This window comes from Gorilla gorilla, chromosome 6, assembly GCF_029281585.2.
Source record: "Gorilla gorilla gorilla isolate KB3781 chromosome 6, NHGRI_mGorGor1-v2.1_pri, whole genome shotgun sequence".
NCBI lineage: Eukaryota > Metazoa > Chordata > Mammalia > Primates > Hominidae > Gorilla > Gorilla gorilla.
Window position 1 is genome coordinate 158,115,752 of NC_073230.2, and position 21,185 is coordinate 158,136,936.

The window sequence follows — 21,185 nt, forward strand, 5'->3', positions numbered from 1 at the left end:
CGGAGTTTCACTCTGTCACCCAGGCTGGAGTTCAGTGGCGCGAAGTCGGGTTGCTGTAAGCTCCGCCTCCTGGGTTCACGCCATTCTGCTGCCTCAGCCTCCGAAGTAGCTGAGACTACAGGCGCCCGCCACCACGCCTGGCTAATTTTTTCTATTTTTAGTAGAGACAGGGTTTCACCGTGTTAGCCAGGATGGTCTCGATCTCCTGACCTCGTGATCCACCCCCTCGGCCTCCCGAAGTGTTAGGATTGCAGGCGTGAGCCACCGCGCCTGGCCTAGATTTCTTTTTTTCTTTCTTTTTTTTTTTTTTCTGAGACGGAGTTTTGCTCTTACTGCCCAGGCTGGAATGCAATGATGCGATCTCGGCTCACCGAAACCTCTGTCTCCTGGGTTCAAGCGATTGTCCTGCCTCAGCCTCTGAGTAGCTGAGATTACAGGCATCCGCCATGATAGCCAGCTAATTTTTGTATCTTTAGTAGAGATGGGATTTCTCCATGTTGGTCAGGCAGGTCTCGAACTCCCGATCTCAGGTGATCGGCCTCTCAAAGTACTGGGATTACAGGTGTGAGCCACCCACCGCGCCCAGCCTCTTTTTTTTTTTTTTTTTTTTTTGAGACACAGTCTCCCTCTGTTGCCCATGTTGCAGTGCAGTGGCATAATCTTGGCTCACTGTAACCTCCACTTCTCAGGTGCAAGCTGATTCTCCTACCTCAGCCTCCCGAGTAGCTGGTGTTACAGATGTGCACCATCACCTGGCTAATTTTTGTACTTTTAGTAGAGACGGGATTTCACCATGTTGGCCAGGCTGGACTCGCACTCCCAAGCTCAGGTGATCTGCCCACCTCGGCCTCCCAAAGTGCTGGGTTACAGGCATGAGCCACCGCACCAGCAAGAATTTCTTTTTTTGAATAGTTCAATAATTATTTATTAGTGGGTCACAATGGCACACACCTGTAGCCCCAGCTACTTAGGAGGTTGAGGCAGGAGGATTGCTTGAGCGAGCCAGCCTAGGCAACATAATGAGACCCCGAGACCCCGAGACCCCGTCTCTAAAAAGAAAAAAATGTATTTATTGTAGGCCAAAGTTTGCCTGTCTGAAAATTTCGTTATGTTGGTTCTAGTTCTGCCCTCTGGAGTAACATAGTGTAAGATGAAACAAGGCTGTTCTGCCTTCTGTTTTGTAACCCTCATTATCTGAAAACAGCTCTCATGTTTTCTTCAGATTCAAGATTCTTAGCTTATTCAGCCATTACTGAATGGTGTGGTTGTAGTTTGTAAACAGGGTGATTGACAGGTCTAGAGCATAAGTCTATAATGGATTTATCAGAGGGCACTAGGTTCAGTGAGGCCTGGAAAGGATCCTTGTGCACATTTGCCTTTTCCAGAGATAGAGGATGCTGCAGCAACCTAAGCTGGGCCTTATAGCAGAGGAAATATACCAGACTAGTTCAAGAGCCAATTTCATTAATTCACTGTCTTACCCAATCTATCCCAGAACCACCAAATCAGGTCTCTTGGCTGTTGATGCCAGTGAGCTCCAGAAAGATGAGGCATACGCAGGCAGTACTAGAACTATATTCAAATTAATCTCTGCTGGACAGTTAAGCAGTCCTTATCTGATTTTAGTTTGGAGTTAGGGTTCTTTCTAACACTCAATGTCTTGTTCCATCTTTCCACTGCATGCAGACATCTGAATGGGACTCCGAGTGCCTTACATCCCTGCAGCCCCTTCCTCTTCCTACACCCCCAGCAGCAAATGAGGCACACCTGCAGACAGCAGCTATCTCTCTGTGGACAGTGGTGGCCGCCGTGCAGGCTATAGAGAGGAAGGTGGAGATCCACAGCCGGCGACTCCTACACCTAGAAGGTCGGACAGGGACAGCAGAGAAGAAACTAGCCAGCTGTGAAAAGACAGTTACCGAGCTTGGGACCCAGCTGGAGGGCAAGTGGGCCGTGCTGGGAACCCTGCTGCAGGAGTACGGGCTGCTGCAGAGGCGGCTGGAGAACTTGGAGAACCTGCTGCGCAACAGGAACTTCTGGATCCTGCGGCTCCCTCCAGGTATTAAGGGAGATATCCCAAAGGTAATACCTTCATTTCCAGATGTAAAGTGGTACCACTAGAACTTACATTAGTAGTAGTCTTGGTCATTCAGTTACTTAGATTTTTTATTTCCTTTTAAAGTTTCTTAAAATATCTCAGGCTGAAAGAATCATGAAGGTGTTTTATGTTTGTCTATTTGGGAAACATTTTATGTTCAATTTAGTACCCATTTAGAGTGCCAAGATTCAGATTGGAAACCTCTTGCCGGACCAAAGTTGGCTATCTGGTAGATGGATTTTTTTTCTCTTTTGGTTTCTCCTACCCATTACCCATGAGCTGCTTCTTTCTTCGTTAATTTGTGTGCCAGATTCTTGGGGAGGAGACTACATAAATATTCTTTTAAATCAGTCTATTTGAGGCTGGGCGCGGTGGCTCATCCCAGCACTTTGGGAGGCTGAGATGGGAAGATACCTGAGGTCAGGAGTTTGAGACCATCCTGGCCAACGTGAGGAAACCCTGTCTCTACTAAAAATACAAAAATTAGCCGGTTGTGGTAGCATACACCTATAATCCTAGCCACTCAGGAGGCTGAGGCTGGAGAATAGCTTGAACCCAGGAGTTGGAGGTTGCAGTGAGTCGAGATCATGCCACTGCACGCCAGGCTGGGCAACAAGAGCAAAACTCCTTCTGAAAAAAAAAAAAAGGCCTGGCGAGGTGACTCACACCTGTAATCCCAGCATTTTGGGAGGCTGAGGCAGGTGGATCTCCTGAGGTCAGGAGTTCAAGACCAGCCTGGCCAACATGGTGAAACCCTGTCTCTACTTAAAATACAAAAATTGGCCAGGCATGGTGGCTCACACCTGTAAACCCAGCACTTTGGGAGGCCGAGAAAGGCAGATCACGAGTTCAGGAGTTCAAGACTGGCCTGGCCAACAAGGCGAAACCCCATCTCTATTAAACATACAAAAATTAGCTGGGCTTGGTGGCGGGTGCCTTTAATCCCAGCTACTTGGGAAGCTGAGGCAGGAGAATCGCTTGAACCCGGGAGATGGAGGTTGCAGTGAGCTGAGATTGCGCCACTGCACTCCAGCCTAGGCAACAGAGTGAGACTCCGTCTCCAACAACAACAAAAAAGAAGAATCACCTGGTAGGCTTTTAAAATTTTGGTGAGCATCACATCCAGATTCTGACCTAATAGGTCCAGGATGGATCTTAAGCATGAATAATTTTTTAAAAACCTCCATAGATGATTCTAATATATGACTAGGGTTGTGAATCACTGATGTGTAGGGCATTTAAGACCAAGGAAAGGAATTTGGATTTTTAACTAAGGTGTAATGAGGAGAAATCGGAGGGTTTGAGGCAGAGGAATTATATTTGGTTATATATATATATATATATATATATATATATTTTTTTTTTTTTTTTTTTTTTGAGATGGAGTCTCACTCTGTTGCTCAGGCTGGAGTGCAGTGGTGCCATCTCGGCTCACTGCAAGCTCTGCCTCCCGGGTTCACGCCATTCTCCTGCCTCAGCCTCCTGAGTAGCTGGGACTACAGGCGTCCGTCACCATGCCCAGCTAATTTTTTGTATTTTTAGTAGAGATGGGGTTTCACCATGTTAGCCAGGATGGTCTTGATCTCCTGACCTCGTGATCCGCTCGCTTCGGCCTCCCAAAGTGCTGGGATTACAGGCATGAGCCACTGCGCCCGGCCAGTTTTATGTATTGAAAGAATCCCTTTGGCTGCTTTGTGGAGGATGGATCGTAGGGGAAGAACTGAAGAAGGGAGGAAATACTAAGGCAGGGAGGGATGCAAGTGGCTTGGATGAGGGTAGCAGTTGTAGAGATGGAGAGAAGTGGACAGATGCAGGATGTTTGGTGGTAGAACTGACAATAAGAGTTACTGATGGGAAGGCCGGGTGCATTGGCTCACGCCTGTAATCCCACCACTTTGGGAGGCTGAGGCGGGCGGATCACGAGGTCAGGAGTTTGAGACCAGCCTGGCCAACATGATGAAACCCCGTCTCTACTAAAAATACAAAAAAATTAGCTGAGCCTGGTGGTGGGCGCCTGTAATCCCAGCTACTTGGGAGGCTGAGGCAGGAGAATCGCTTGAACTTGAGGGGGAGGTTGCAGTGAGCCGAGATCACGCCACTGCACTCCAGACCAAGCAACAGGACGAGACTCCATCTCAAAAAAAAAAAAGAGTTACTGATGGGAATTAGGAAATAAGGCATTAAGAACAGTAATTGTAGGCCAGGCGTAGTGGCTCACGCCTGTAATCCCAGCACTTTGGGAGGCCAAGGCAGGTGGATCACCTGAGGTGAGGAGTTTGAGACCAGCCTGACCAACATGGAGAAACCCCATCTCTACTAAATATACAAAAAAATTAGCTGGGCATGGTGGCGCATACCCATAATCCCAGCTACTTGGGAGGCTGAGGCAGGAGAATCGCTTGAACCCAGGAGGCGGAGATTGCGGTGAGGGGAGATTGTACCACTGAACTCCAGCCTGGGCAACAAGAGCGAAACTCCATTTCAAAAAAAAAAAAAAGAATAATTATAAATTTACTGTGTGGTAATTTAGTTAGAACTTACTATTCTAAGTGTTCTACTTATTTTAAGGAATATGAGTCTCAGAAGAACCCAACTTGCCCGAGATCACATAGTTAATATAAATAACAAAGTTGTGTTTTAACTAGGTTGGCTCCAGAGCAGATGCTCTTAACCACGTTAGGTTTACTGTCTCAGGCTTCCGGCTTGAAGAACTGGGTAGATGGTGTTGGAGTTTCCTTGAGGGGAATACCCTGGGAAAGTGTGGCCTTGGGGGTGGGAGGAAATTAGGAGTTCCCCTTTGACAATGTTAGGTTTGAAATGCCTGTGATACTTTCAGGAGAGATGTTAAAAGTGGACTAAGAAAGTCCAGGACAGGGCGGGGCGCGGTGGCTAATGCCTGTAATCCCAGCACTTTGGGAGGCCGAGGCGGGCGGATCACGAGGTCAGGAGATCGCGACCATCCTGGCTAACACGGTGAAACCCCGTCTCTACTAAAAAATATAAAAAATTAGCCGGGCGTGGTGGCGAGCGTCTGTAGTCCCAACTACTCGGGAGGCTGAGGCAGGAGAATGGCATGAACCCGGGAGGCGGAGCTTGCAGTGAGCCGAGATGGCGCCACTGCACTCCAGCCTGGGCGACAGAGTGAGACTCCGTCTCAAAAAAAAAAAAAAAAGAAAAAAAGAAAATCCAGGACCGGCAGGGCGCGGTGGCTCACGCCTGTAATCCCAGCACTTTGGGAGACCAAGGCAGGCGTATCACGAGGTCAAGAGATCGAGACCATTGTGGCCAACATGGTGAAATCCCGTCTCTACTAAAAGTACAAAAATTAGCTGGGCGTGGTGGCGCTCGCCTGTAGTCCCAGCTACTTGGGAGGCTGAGACAGGAGAATTGCTTGAACCCGGGAGGCGGAGGTCGCAGTGAGCCGAGATCGTGCCACTGCACTCCAGCCTGGCGACAGAGCAAGACTCTGTCTCCAAAAAAAAAAAAAAAAAAAGAGTCCAGGACCAAGTCCGGTGGTAGGAGGAGCCGGCAGAGGAGATTAAGAAGGAAGGCTGGGCCAGCGCCGTGGCTCATGGTGGCAGGCGCCTGTAGTCCCAGCTACTCGGGAGGCTGTGGCAGGAGAATCGCTTGAACCCAGGAGGTGGAGGTTGCAGTGAGCCGAGATCGTGCCATTGCACTCCAGTCTGGGCGACAGAGCAAGACTCCATCTCCAAAAAACGAATAAAAATAAAAATCAAAAAGAAGGAAAGGCTGATGAGGTAGAGGAAAAAACAAACAGGAAAGTATGTGGTGTCACAGGGCCAAGGAGAAAAAAACGCATCCCAAGTAGAGAGTTGTCATTTATGTTGAATGTTACTGGGAGGTTTAGAAAGATGAGGACATTGAGTATGATTTGTCTGCATAGATGTCACTGGTGGCTTTTACAATAATTGCTTGTGTGGACTGGTGGGATAGAAGACTGAATGGAGCAGATTTTGAAGAGTGAATGCGAAGAGAAAAAAAGGAAAGATGATCAACAACTTTTTCAGATTTTTCTGTGAAGTGGGGTGGAGGATGAGGAAGTACCTGGGAAGGATATTGGAGCCATTTCTCATAGAGAACCTTCTCCATAGTACATTTTGTTTGTGCATCTGGAGCTCCTCCAGAAGTTCCTTGGGATAATTTAAATTTAGTATTCAGGGCCTGGCGTGGTATCTCACACCTGTAATCCCAGCACTTTGGGAGGCCTAGGCAGGCAGATCATCTGAGGTCAGGAGTTGGAGACCAGCCTGACCAACATGGTGAAACCCTGTCTCTACTGAAAATACAAAATTAGCTGGGCATGGTGGCGCATTCCTCTAATCCCAGCTACTCGGGAGGCTGAGGCAGGAGAATTGCTTGAACCCAGGAGGCAGAGGTTGCAGTGAGCCGAGATCATGACATTGCACTCCAGCCTGGGCGACAGAGCGAAACACCGTTTCAAAAAAAAAAAAAGAAAATTAGTATTTATTTTAAGAATAATAGTAAAGGTAAGTTAAAGTTATTGTCTTATCTGGAATAAGTGGTTAACAGTTAAACTGTCCATCTTAGACTCTAAAATCATATATAAAATAATGTGATTTCCCTTAAAGATTTTTTTTTTTGAGATGGAGTCTCCCTCTTGCTCAGGCTGCAGTGCAGTGGCGTGATCTTGGCTCACTGCAACCTCCACTTCCCGGGGTCAAACGATTCTCCTGCCTCAGCCTCCCAAGTAGCTGAGATTACAGGTGTGCACCACCATGCCTGGTTAATTTTTGAATTTTTAGAGGAACTCTGACCTCAAGTGATGCACCTGCCCTGGTCTCCCAAAGTGCTGGGATTACAGGTGTGAGCCACCGCGCCTGGCCATCTCTTAAATATTTCTTAATGAAATTAAAATGCATTTGATTCTAGTCAAAATGTATTAAAGATTTACTAAATTGAAATATGAGAAACTTTTGTGTCCTTGCTTTGTTGAAAATGCTCTTTTTCGGCTGGGCGTGGTGGCTCACGCCTGTAATCCCAGCACTTTGGGAGGCTGAGGCAGGTGGATCATGAGGTCAAGAGATCGAGACCATCTGGCTAACATGGTGAAACCCCGTCTCTATTAAAAATACAAAAAAAATTAGCTGGGCATAGTGGCGGGTGCCTGTAGTCCCAGCTACCCGGGAGGCTGAGGCAGGAGAATGGCGTGAACCTGGGAGGTGGAGCTTGCAGTGAGCTGAGATCGCGCCACTGCACTCCAGCCTGGGCTACAAAGTGAGACTCCATCTCAAAAAAAATGCTCTTTTTCTGCTCTTAAATTTGAATGCCAATTTCCAGGTCTAAAATAACTTTTCCTCAAAAAAAAAAAAAAATTTTTTTTTTGAGATGGAGTCTCACTCTGTCTCTGTTAGAAAGATGGAGTGCAGTGGCACAGTCTCCACTCACTTCAGCCTCCACCTCCCAGGCTCAAGCGATTCTCGTGTCTCAGCCTCCCGAGTAGCTGGGACTAAAAGCATGCACCACCATGCCTGGCTAATTTTTGTATTTTTAGTGGAGATGGGGTTTCCCCATGTTGGCCAGGCTTGTCTCGAACTCCTGACCTCAAGTGATCCTTCTTCCTCAGCCTCCCAAAGTTCTGGGACTACAGGTGTGAGTCACCAGGCCCAGCCAGTGTGATTCTTTGATACATTTGTATAAAGTGTAATGATAAAAGAAGGGTAATTAGCATATCTATCACCTGAAGCATTTATCATTTCTTTGTGTTGGGAACACCAAAAAATCCTCTCTTCTAGGCCAGGCGCGGTGACTCACGCCTGTAATCCCAGCACTTTGGGAGGCCAAGGCAGGCAGATCACAAGGTCAGCAGATCGAGACCATCCTGGCTGACATGGGGGTCTCAACTAAAAATACAAAAAAGTAGCCAGGTGTGGTGGTGGGCGCCTGTAGTCCCAGCTACTTGGGAGGCTGAGGCAGGAGAATGGTGTGAACCTGGGAAGCGGAGCTTGCAGTGAGCTGAGAGTATAGACCAATTTATACTAGGAAGTGGGATTCTCTTCTGCATATGGCCATTCCCTACATGCAGTCTTAACCCCAATGAGGCAGAATTCACAGTCCTCCTCTGAATGCACTCTTCAGTTTCCTCCACTTGAATGTTTTCTCCATTCCCATTAGGACTAGCCAAAGTCACATCTCTTTTTGAGTCATGCCAGCCCCATGTCTTGTCCATGTCATTCATTTGCAGATAGTCACATTCCCCTTTGGGGCAGAAACCATATTTTAGTTATCTCAATGCTTAGGGAAAACCTTGTATGTAGTGGATACTCAGAATATTTTCTAGTGTGAATTAAGTATGCTTTGCATTTGTATCTAACTCTGAGTAACTCTGAGTCCTCCACCCTCCAGAAGCTCACAGCTTTAGATTATCACGTTTCTTCTTGAAATCATTGTGAACTCCTAGAGATTGGTCTGTGTCTTATTTTTCCTGTATCCTTTCAGTACCCCATATAGTCTTCTCAGTCAGGAGGCACTTAGTAAACAGTAAAGATTTTTAAACTGAGGGGGCTAGAGTGGGGGCGGGCTGCTGGCTGAGGTGGTATCTCTGCTCTGCACCCCATGGAGGCCTGTCGGGAGGAGGTGGGCTTTCCCCAATGCTGCCCTCTTGACCCTTGGAGCTCTCCCAGGATTCCTCAGATTTCCCCAGTGCCCCTTTGGCACTGTGTCTCCTCCTCTTTGCCCTGCCTCCTCCCTGTCCCACCACCACCTCCTCACCCTGTCTCTCCCTCCTCCTCTTTGCTCTGGCTCCTTGCCACCAGGATCTTTTCCTAAGTTTTTTCTTTCCTAGTAGAGACAATGGGCTGACAACCTGACTTCCAAAAAATATTGAGGAAAGGCAAAAACTAGTTTTTAGGCCAGGTGTGGTGACTCAAGCCTGTAATTCAAGGGCTTTGGGAGGCTGAGGTTGGAGGATTGCTTGAGGCCAGGTGTAGGACACCAGCCTGGGCAACATAGCCAGACCCATCCCTACAAAAATTATGTTTCTAAAGATTGACTCGCCATAGTGGCATGTCACTTCCTGACTCGTCCCAGCTACTCAGGAAGCTGAAATCGGAGGATGACGTGAGCTCAGGAGGTCGAGGCTATAGTGAGCAATGATCACATCACTGCACCCCAGTTTGGATGACAGAGTGAGACCCTGTCTTAAAAACAAACAAAACAAAACAAAACCAAAACCAAAAACAACTAGTTACCAGATTCTGAATGCCTAACATACAAGCATACAAGGTGGCAGGATGAGTACATAAAGTCGCAAAAAGTACTCAAGCGCCTATTAAATGAAAAGCAAACATACCAGGAAAAACTTCAGCTCCTGCTTGAAGAACTAAGAGGGGAATTAGTAGAAAAGCTAAGGACTTAGAAGAAATGAAGCTGCAGGTAATTAACTCCAAAAAAAAAAAAAAAAAGGGAATTGTTAAAAGCCCAAATACAGCAAGAATTAGAAACTCCAGTGTTTTTGCAATTGGGATGAAGAAGTGGAAAAGTATAGAGCTGCAAGCTTTGCTATAAACATACATTTCTTAAATAGAATCTGAAACACTAGGAAGAAGAATTTACATGTAGTTTAGAAAAAAACTCTAAAATTTGAATTAGAGATTTATTTTTATTTTTACTTATTTATATATTTTTCAAGACAGGGTCTTGCTCTTGCCCGGGCTGGAGTGCAGTGGTGCTATCTTGGCTCACTGCAGCCTTAAGGCTCAAGTGAGACTCTTGACTCAGCCTCCCGAGTGGCTGGGACTACAGGTGTGCGTTACCACAGCTGGTTAATTTTTTTTTTTGAGTCGGAGTCTCGCTCCGTCACCCAGGCTGGAGTGCAGTGGCGCAATCTTGGCTCACTGTAACCTTCGCCTCCTGGGTTCACGCCATTCTCCTGCCGCAGCCTCCCGAGTAGCTGGGACTACAGGTGCCTGCCACCACGCCTGGCTAATTTTTTTATATTTTTAGTAGAGACAGGGTTTCACCATGTTAGCCAGGATGGTCTCGATCTCCTGACCTCATGATCCGCCCGCCTCGGCCTCTCAAAGTGCTGGGATTACAGGTGTGAGACACTGTGCCTGGCCTCACAGCTGGCTAATTTTTAAATTTCTTTATACAGACAGGATCTCACTATGTTGTCCAGGCTGGTTTCGAACTCCTAACCTCAAGTGATGCTCCTGCCTTGGCCTCCCAAAGTGCTGAGATTACAGGCATGAGCCAGTGCACCTGGCCTGAATTATAGATTGCAAGACTGGGGAAAGATGTAGAACTATATAACTAGCTGCTTAGTGTTGATCCCACAAGAGGCAACAAATGAGTAGAGGAACTTGTTTGAGAAAAAGTCCATTTGTTTCAGAAATTAAAATATTCATAGGCTGGCTGGGCACAGTGGTTCACGCCTGTACTCCCAGCACTTTGGGAGGCCGAGGTGGGCAGATCGCCTGAGGTCAGGAGTTTGAGACTAGCCTGGCCAACATGGCAAACCCCTGGATGGGGGGAGGGGGGCGGCAGAGGTTGCAGTGAGCTGAGATTGCGCCACTGCACTCCAGCCTGGGCAACAGAGCGAGAGTCTGTCTCAAAAAATATATATATATTCATTCAGAGGCTGAAGTAGCAGATTTAACGGCTGAAAAAGAGAATTCTGATGCTCAGTTAGAAAATGTCCTAAGAATACAGGTGTGACAGTTGGCTGAGATGCAGTTACAGTCAGGTCCCAGGAGGCCAAAAATGCCACGTAAACTGTAGGTTAAATGCTCGGAAAAAGAGCCACAATCAAACAATGAACAAAATACCTGTAGTTTTTTTGTTTGTTTGTTTGTTTTTTTCAGACGGAGTTTCACTCCTGTCGCCCAGGCTGGAGTGCAGTGGCGTGATCTCAGCTCACTGGAACCTCCTCCTCCCAGGTTCAAGCGATTCTCCTGCCTCAGCCTCTTGAGTAGCTGGGATTACAGGCATGCGCCATCATGCCCAGCTAATTTTTTTTTTTTTTTTTTTGAGACAGTTTTGCCCTTGTCATGGAGGCTGAAGTACAATGGTGTGATCTCGGCTCACCGCAACCTCCGCCTCCCGAGTTTAAGCGATTCTCCTGCCTCAGCCTCCCAAGTAGTTGGGACTACAGGCATGTGCCACCACGCCCCTGGCTAATTTTGTATTTTTAGTAGAGACGGGGTTTCTCCATATTGGTCAGGCTGGTCTTGAACTCCAGACCTCAGGTGAGCCATCGCGCCCGGCCACGCCCAGCTAATTTTTGTGTTTTTAGTAGAGACAGGGTTTCGCCATGTTGGTCAGGCTGGTCTCAAACTGCTGACCTCGGGTGATCCACCCGCCTTGGCCTTCCAAAGTTCTAGGAGCCACTGCGCCTGGCCAGAGTACCTTCTTAATCATTAAAGGTTACATAAAACTGAACAAGAAAGAAATACCCTGACCAGGCTGGGAGTGGTGGTGGTGGCTCACGCCTGTAATCCCAGCACTTTGGGAGGCTGAGGTAGGTGAATCATTTGAGGTCAGGAGTCGAGACCCACCTGACCAACATGGTGAAACCCGTGTCTACTAAAAATATAAAAATTAGCCAGGCGTGATGGTGTGCACCTGTAATCCCAGCTACTTGGGAGGCTGAGGCAGGAGGATTGCTTGAACCCAGGAGACAGAGGTTGCAGTGAGCCGAGATAGCATCACTGCACTCCAGCCTGGGTGATGGAGCAAGACTCCATCTTAAAAAAAGAAAGAGGGCCAGGCGCAGTGGCTTGAGCCTGTAATCCCAGCACTTTGGGAGGCCGAGGCAGGCAGATCACAAGGTCAGGAGATCGAGACCATCCTGGCTAACACGGTGAAACCCCATCTCTACTAAAAATACAAAAAATTAGCCGGGCGTGGTGGTGGGCGCCTGTAGTCCCAGCTACTCGGGAGGCTGAGGCAGGAGAAGGGCGTGAACCCGGGAGGCAGAGCTTTCAGTGAGCCAAGATTGCACCACTGCACTCCAGCCTGGGCGACAGAGCAAGACTCCGTCTCAAAAAAATAAAAATAAAAATAAAAAAAAAGAGAAAGAAAGAAATACACTGACCACTAAAGTCGAAGAACGAAACTTTCAAGCATACTAGAAATAACAGCCATGAAACTAGAGGCAGCAAGAGTGAGCTAGAAAGGGAAAGGAAAAAGATTCAAAGTGAACTGGATGGTTTACTGTCAGACAATGAAATTCTGAGACCAGCTATTGAACACCACAAAGTGCCCTTAGTAAAAAAAGATCGTATGTTAATATGTAAGGCACCAGATGCCAAGGAAGAAGGTTGTAAAAGACTTGTGGCATTACAGGATGAAAAGCTAGAATTTGAAAACAAGTTAGCAGATAGAAAATGAAAGTGGATCATGATGTCTGCAAGCAATGTGAAAAGCATCAGTGTGAAAAGAAATTGTGGGAGGCTGGGCACGGTGGCTCACACCTGTAATCCCAGCACTTTGGGAGGCTGAGGCAGGTGGATCACGAGGTCAGGAGCTCGAGACCAGCCTGACCAACGTGGTGAAACCCCATTTCTACTAAAAATACAAGAATTAGCGGTGTGTGGTTGCGGGTGCCTGTAATCCTGGCTACTTGGGAGGCTGAGGCAGGAGAATTGCTTGAACTCAGGAGACAGAGGTTGCAGTGAGACGAGATCGCGCCACTGCACTCCAGCCTGGGTGTACAGCGAGACTCTGTCTCTAAAAAAAAAAGAAAAGAAAGAAAGAAAATGCAGAGGAAGAAAAAAAATGAAAATTTTGACCTGGAATAGAAAATCAGTAGTTTTCAGATCCAAGTTACCTCACTTGCAGAGTTCAAACCGAATGCTGAAAGAAACGATGGAGACATTAAAACAGGAATGCTGAAATATAAGAAATCAAGCTGAGAAAGTCTAACTAGAAGTCAAAAAGACATTGGAAAAAGAACAGACACAGCAGTTAGAAGAAAAGCATATGCTTCATGAATGTATCTCAGAGAAATGTACAGTCAAGCTAAAGAGAAATTGCAGTGAGCTGCAGTTGCCCAGAAAAAGAGGAAATCTTGCCGTGAAAACAGTTGAAGAGATGGCAGGACAAGGTGTAAATCTTGGAGGCAGGTAGAGAAGAAATGGAAACAGAAAATTGGGTTTTAAATAGACAAAATGTTCCATTTGAAGAATGTACAAAGCTTCAGAAAAGACTAAAGGATACACACAGAAGACATAATGAATTTTGAAGTTTAATTTTGGTTCCTAACATGCCTCCAAAATCAATCCTGTTTGCTCTCAGTCATCAGCCATGGTATTATCCTTTCCTCCTCATGTGCACGATGAACAGCATCAAAGGGAACTCTGTACTTGGCAAAAGACTAGAGGAACTAGAAACAACACAAAGAAAACAAATAGAGGAATTTGGATCTCCTGGAGAGTGATGTTCTTAGAGAAAAGGCATTTTAAAAGAGGTGAAATCAAAGACTCAATAAAGCTTGAAGTTTTAACATACATGGTATTTAGATATTTTATTACTGCTTACCGAAATACTCGAATGTGCCTCAAGAAAAGGTACCAGCTTTATTTAAGGGACTCATGCTGTATTGCATGAGTACTAGGATTTTAGGATTTTCTAATGACAAGTGAAGAATTAAAAGAAACCATTTCAGAGATATTTAGAATATTTATTGACCACCCTTTGAAAATGTAAAAAAAATAAAAGGAACTAATTGGAAAGAGATTTATTGAATGACTGAATTATAATGGGAGGGACTAACCCATGTGATTGTAATTTTAGGTGCCTGTGGCATTTGATGATGTCTCCATCTACTTTTCCACTCCAGAGTGGGAAAAATTAGAAGAATGGCAAAAGGAACTTTACAAGAATATCATGAAGGGCAACTACGAGTCTCTCATCTCCATGGGTGAGGCTGAGTTGGCACCTTTTGAATGAAGTGACAGCAGCTCCAAGAGGGCTCAGAACAGTCCCTTTTCCTCCAGTGACCTCATTCTCACTCTATCTTCACACACTTCAAATTCTGGTTTCAAGCCAAAATATGACCAATTAATGCTTGCTAACTAGGAATCATAATCTCTCTTTTTACCAAATTGTAGGACAGAGAATGAAGTTCAGGGTTATGGGTGTGACAGCTGGTGGTTTCCATGGGTATCCTTCACTTGGAAAGGAGCTTGACTTCTCCCCCTTGAGGCACACTGTCACTCTGAAAGCAGTGCTAACCTGGCACATGTGCTTTCCCCACACATTACATCTCCACTGCCTGCTTTCCTGAATAGATATCCACAGCTGAAGATGGATAGATGGGAAGAAGTGGTATGAAATCTAAAAGAAATTCCCTGGCACTGTGACCACAAAGCTTCAGCTCAGCCTTGATGGCAATTAGTTGTCATCCTCATTTATCTCTTTGTAATACTCTCTCTTCCTTTTTCCTCTCCTAGATTATGCTATAAATCAACCTGATGTCTTATCTCAGATTCAACCAGAAGGGGAACATAATACAGAGGACCAGGCAGGGCCAGAGGAAAGTGAGATTCCCACAGACCCCAGTGAAGGTAAGTGGGAGAAGAGATTCCTACTTCTTGTCTCCCTTTCCTGGTCAGACATGGTGGCTCAGAACTAAGCAGGGCTTAGGGGCTTCTAGAGCCATTCATCGCTAAAGCAACTAGATTTTGAATGTGTCATCAGGCATTTAAATATAAAAGGGAGCTTAGAGGTCACCTTGTCCAGTGTCTTCACCTATCAGTACTACACACCTAACAGTTACAAGTTGCATTTCCTGACAGAAGTACTGACACCTAGCTGTTTAATAAAATAAACATGTCCTTACATGATGAAGGAGGCAGTCATGCTCATCCGGACTAAAGTGGCTTGAGCAAATATAAGCATGGCCCTTCATAAGTGCTGAAGGGACTAGGAGTCTGCATGGTCCCTCTAAGATGCATGGAACCAGTAGACACTGATGACATCCACCTGGGCAACATAGATTTTCTCAGGTCTGGGAAGCTGGCTATCATGAACTCTTCCTAACTTTTTGGTTGGCAGCTGCTTAATATTGTGTGGGAAAGACTGCCAACCAAAGTCCAGTTTTATTGTTTCTCTCATGCCTCACCTTTGCTGTCAGAAAATTCTCATACACTTTTTTGTTCTTTGATGGATAGAAGCACACAGAAAGTTCACCCTCCGGGCATCTCTATTATATGAACTTCTCTTACAACCCACCCACTATCCCATATAGTTATTTTTTTCTTTTTCTTTTCTTTCTTTTTTTTTTTTTTTTGTGACGGAGTCTTGCTCGTGCGATCTCGACTCACTGCAAGCTCTGTCTCCTGGGTTCACGCCACTCTCCTGCCTCAGGTTCCCAAGTAGCTGGGACTACAGACGCCCGCCACCACGCCCGGATAATTTTTTCTATTTTTTAGTAGAGATGGGGTTTCACCATGTTAGCAAGGATGGTCTTGATCTCCTGACCTCGTGATCCGCCCGCCTCAGCCTCCCAAAGTGCTGGGATTACAGGCGTGAGCCACTGCCACATTTATTTTTTTCTAACATTTTATTATGAAAATTTTCAATCAGAAAAGTTAAAATATTTTTATAGTGAACACCTGGATATCCAGCGCCTAAATTCTGTTATTAACATTATACCATCCTTCCTTATCATGCATGTATCTATCACTGCATCACTCCATCCAGCCATCCATCTATTATTTATTTATTTATTTATTTTGGAGATGGAGTCTCACTCTGTCGCCCAGGCTGGAATGCAGTGGTGCGATCTTGGCTCACTGCAACCTCCACCTCCTGGATTAAAGTGATTCTCCGGCTCAGCCTCCTGAGTAGCTGGGATTACAGGTGCCCGCCACCACGCCTGGCTAATTTTTGTATTTTTAGTAGAGACAGGGTTTCAGCATGTTGGCCAGGCTGGTCTCGAACTCCTGACCTCAAGTGATCTGCCTGCCTTGGCCTACCAAAGTGCTGGGATTACAGGCATGAGCCACTGCACCCAGCCATCTATCCTATTTTTGATGTATTTCAAAATCAGTAAAGACATCAATGCATTTTCCTGTAAATAGTTCAGCATGAATATTATTAACCTAGAGTTCAATATTTGTTTTTTTCTTTTCAGGTAAATTTTACATATAATGAAATTTCAAGTCTTAATTGAGTTTTAAGCAATGCACACATCTGCCTCACATATATTATTATTATTATTATTTTGAGATGGAGTCTCACTCTGTCGCCCAGGCTAGAGTGCAGTGGCGTGATCCTGGCTCACTGCAACCTCCGCCTTCCAGGCTCAAGTGATTCTCCAGCCTCAGCCTCCTGAGTAGCTGGGATTCCACGCCCGGCTAATTTTTGTGTTTTTAGTAGAGATGGGGTTTCACCATGTTGGCCAGGCTGGTCTTAAACTCCTGACTTCAAGTGATCCACCCACCTTGGCTTCCCAAAGTGCTGGGATTACAGGAGTGAGCCACCACGCCCGGCCATATTATTTTTTAAGAATGTGCAGGTGATTGCATTTAGGCAGTGTAACAGGTTGCATTTTACTAATCTTTATATCACAGATATAAGTAATGAGGCTAAAATAATACCACCAATAAAGATGAGTGACTTGACTACAGAAAGATTTCTTATTGGGTATATTTCTTTGGTCTACATTATTAGTTATCTGTCATAGCCCTCAGCAAGTACAAATGAATATATCATTGTATTTTATGGGATGGGTGAAAAAGATAACAAGTAATTAGGTTTTGTAATAACGTATCAAAGTTTCATTTTGCTGTCATCTTGTCAGTTTGTTTTTACCATGGGTTTTCAAGATGCTCATGCCTCAACCCCCTGAGTAGCTGGGACTGTAGGCATGTGCCACCATGCCCAGCTAATTTTTGTATTTTTAGTAATGATGGGGTTTTGCCATGTTGGCCAGGCCGGTCTTGAACTCCTGACCTCAGGTGATCCACCCACCTCGGCGTCCTAAATTGCTGGGATTACAGGCGTGAGCCACCGTGCCTGGTCCGTTATTTTCTGTTGGTTGATCAAATTGTCAGCTTCACAATTTCTTTCGTTTGTTTGTTTGTTTTTAAGACAAGGTCTGGCTCTATTGCCTAAGCTAGAGTGCAGTGCCATGATCAGAGTGCAGTGCCATGATCTGAGATCAGTGCAGCCTGTGCCTCCTGGGCCCAAGCCATCCTCCCATCGCAGCCTCCGAAGTAGCTGAGACTACAGGCGCACACCACCATGCCTGGCTAATTTTTGTATTTTCTGTGGAGATGGCGGTTTGCCATGTTGCCCGGGCTGGTTTTGAACTCGTGAACTCAAGTGATTCACCTGCTTCGGCCTTCCAAGGTGCTAGGGTTACAGGCCTGAGCCACCACACCCAACCTCAGTACTTGTTTTCTTAAAAAAAAATATGCTCCTGGCTCTGTTGGAGGGCCCAAAGACCACTCCCAGATTTGGTGATCTGCTAGGAGGACTCACAGGATTCCCATATGGTTGTACTCACAGCAAGATTTGTTAGAATGATAGAAAGTAATATCAGCAAAGGGAAAAGGTACCTGGGACAAAGTCTGCAGGAAACCAGGGACAGGCTTCCCAGAGTCCTCTCCCAGTGGAGTCTTATAGGATGCGCTTAATTGTTCCAGTAATGAGTTGTAACAACCAGAAAAGCTCATTAGAGACTCAGTGCCCAAGGTTTTTATTGGGGGCTAATCACATGCATACCCTCTGTCTAGCACTTACCCAAATTCCAGACTCATAGAAGGAAAGCACATGTTCTGCATATACCACACTGTTTGACAAACACAATCATGCGCTGCTGAACGATGGGGATATCTTCTGAGAAATGCATCATTAGTTGATTTTGTCATTGTGCAGACATCACAGCGTGAACTCACACAAACTAGATGATGTAGCTTTCTATGTACCTAGGCTATATAGTATAGCCTATTGCTTCTAGGCTACAAACTTATACAGCATGTTATTGTCCTGAATACTGTAGGCCATTGTAACACAATGGTAATTGTGTTTGTAAACACATGTAAAGATAGGAAAGGTACAGCAAAAATCTGGTGTAAAAGATACAAAATGAGCTGGGCACAGTGGCTCATGCCTATAATCCCAGCACTTTGAGGCCAAGGCAGGTGGATCATGAGGTCAGGAGACAGAGACCATTCTGGCTGACACGGTGAAACCCTGTCTCTACTAAAAATCCAAAAAATTAGCCAGCCATGGTGGTGGGCGCCTGTAGTCCCAGCTACTCGGGAGGCCAAGGCAGGAGAATTGCTTGAACCCAGGATGCGGAGGTTGCAGTGAGCCGAGATTACACCACTGCACTCCAGCCTGGGCAACAGAGCGAGACTCCAGCTCAAAAAAAAAAAATACAAAATGGTACATCTCTATAGGGCACTTGCCATGAATGGAGCTTGCAAGACTGGAAGTTGTTCTCACTGAGTCAGTGAGTGAATGTGAAGGCCTAGGACATTACTAGGCTGTAGATTTTATAAACACTGTATACTTAGGCCACACTAAATTTATAGAAACATTTTTTCTTTTTTTTTTTTTTTTTTTTTTTGAGCCTCCTGGGTTCAAGTGATTCTCCTGCCTCAGCCTCCTGAGTAGCTGGGACTGCAGGCACGTGCCACCACGCCCAGCTAATTTTTTGTTTTTTTTTTTTTTAGAAGAGACAGGGTTTCACCATGTTAGCCAGGATGGTCTCGATCTGCTGACCTCATGATCCACCTACCTTGGCCTCCCGAAGTGCTGGGATTACAGGCATGAGCCACCGCGCCTGGCCAAAAAATTTTTTCTTTAACCATAAATTAACCTTAGCTTACTGTATTACTTTATAATACAGTAATATACTTATAATACTATTTTATAATATAGTAATATACTTTTATTATTTTATAACTTTCTGACTTTTGTAATAACACTTAGTGTAAAACATATTGTACATATATACAAAAATATTTTTTTCTTTATACCCTTTTTCTATAACTTTTTCCCATTTTTAAATTTTTTTACTTATTTTTTTGAAATGAAGTCTTGCCCTGTCGCCCAGGCTGGATTGCAGTGGCGCAATCTCCGCTCACTGCAACCTCTGCCTCCTGGGTTCAAGTGATTCTCCTGCCTCAGCCTCCCCAGTAGCTGGGATCACAGGCATGCTGCGCCCCCACGCCCGGCTAATTTTTGCATTTTTATTAGAGACGAGGTTTCACCATGTTGGCCAGGCTGGTCTCAAATTCCTGACCTCATGATCCACCCGCTCTGACATCATGATCCGCCCACCTCGGCCTCCCAAAGTGCTGGGATTACAGGCGTGAGCCACCGCGCCCAGCCCATTTTTTAAATTTTTTTATAGAGTTGGGGTATAGCCATGTTGCCCAGTGTGGTCTCAAACACCTGGACTCAAGTGATCTGCCTGCCTTGGCCTTCCAAAGTGCTAGGATTACAGATGTGAGCCACCGTGCTCGACAGTGGCCTGTTTTTGACCAAAACACCATTATGCAGTGCATGACTCCATGTGTCTTGCTCAAAACTGTCCTTAAATTCAGCACAAATATAAACCTTTGTACTACTATACAAATGTTACATGGTACGTGACTGCAGTTAGGTACAGCCAACCACTCATCATTTAGGGGAAGTTTTGTATCAGCATAGAGACGACATACAGTAGTCCCCCTTTATTGATGGTATCGTTTTCCACAGTTTGCTACCTGCCGTCAACTGTGATCTGAAAATATTAAATGGAAAATTCCAGAAATAATTTATAAGTTTTAAGTTTGCCATTCTGAGTAGTATGATGAAATCTTGCACTATCCTGCCCTGTCTCATCTGGGGCGTGAATCATCCCTTTGTCCAGTGCATCCACACTGTATACGCTACCTGGCCATTAGTCACTTAGAAGCTATGTCAACTGTGGCAGTATTGCAGTGCTTATGTTAAGTACCCCCCCGCTCCCCCGCTTTTTAAAAATACATAATGGCCCCAAACTGCAAAAGTAGTAATGGTGGCAATTCAGATGTATCAGAGAAGCCGTCAAGTGCTTCCTTTATGTGAAAAGGTGAAATTTCTTGACTTAATAAGGAAGGAAGGAAGTTACATGCTGAGGTTGCCAAGATCTCTGGTAAGAACAAATCTTCTATCTGTGAAACTGTGAAGAAAGTAAAAGAAATTTGTACTAGTTCTACTGTTGCACCTCAAACTGCAAAAGTTACGGCCACAGTGTGTGATAAATACTTAGTTAATATGGAAACAGCATTAAAGGCAAGTACAGGCATCTCCAGGATATTGTGGGTTCAGTTCCAGACTACTGCAATAAAATGAATATTGCAGTACAAGTCACAATAACTTTTGTTTTCCCAGTGCATGTGAAAGTTAAGTTTACACTATGCTATACAGTCTATTAAGTTGGCAATAAATTATGTCTAAAAAAACAATGTACATACCTTAATTTAAAAATATTGCTAAGAATCCTAATAATCATCTGAACCTTCAGAGTCATAATCTTTTTGCTAGTGGAGGGTCTTGCCTCAGTATTGATGGCTGCTGACTAATCCGGGTGGTGGTTGCTAAAGGTTGGAGTGGCTGTGGCAATTTCTTTTTTTTTTTTTTTTTGAGACAGAGTCCTGCTCTGTCTCCCAGACTGGGGTGCAGTGGCACGATCTCGGCTCACTGCAACCTCCGACTCCCGGGTTCGAGCAATTCTCTTGCCCCAGCCTCCTGAGTAGCTGGGATTACAGGTGCCTACCACCATGCCTGGCTAATTTTTTGGTATTTTTAGTAGAGACGGGGTTTCGCCATGTTGGCCAGGCTGGTCTCGAACTCCCGACCTCAGGTGATCCACCCGTCTCGGCCTCCCAAAGTTCTGGGATTACAAGCGTGAGCCACCATGCCTGGCTGAAATATGTTTATTTTTTTTGAGACAGAGTCTAGCTGTGTCACCCAGGCTGGAGTGCATTGATGCTGAAATACATTTCTTATGCAATAAGACTTCAAAGTAAAAATTACTCCTTGATCTGTGGGCTGTAGAATGGATGTTGTTTTACAGGGATGAAAACAACACTCATCTCCTTGTTCATCCCCATCAGAGCTT

The 21,185-nt window shown here is 45.4% G+C and overlaps 1 protein-coding gene and 1 pseudogene across 6 annotated transcripts in view; both read left to right on the forward strand.

The window, feature by feature from the left end:
- ZNF398 (zinc finger protein 398) overlaps positions 1–21,185 on the forward strand; it is a 53,716-nt gene that overhangs the window by 23,337 nt on the left and 9,194 nt on the right. For 5 of the 6 annotated variants that reach the window (XM_055392324.2, XM_055392323.2, XM_004046437.4 and 2 more), the window contains exons 2-4: positions 1,687–2,082; positions 13,874–14,000; positions 14,533–14,646. In XM_055392324.2, coding sequence (XP_055248299.1) covers positions 13,967–14,000; positions 14,533–14,646 — 148 coding nt within the window. In that variant the 5' untranslated portion in view covers positions 1,687–2,082; positions 13,874–13,966. Of the gene's footprint in view, positions 1–1,686; positions 2,083–13,873; positions 14,001–14,532; positions 14,647–21,185 lie in introns of those variants that run through there. The other variant, XM_055392325.2, reaches the window with a different exon arrangement.
- Positions 11,095–13,852, forward strand: LOC129534647 (centrosomal protein of 83 kDa-like; annotated as a pseudogene).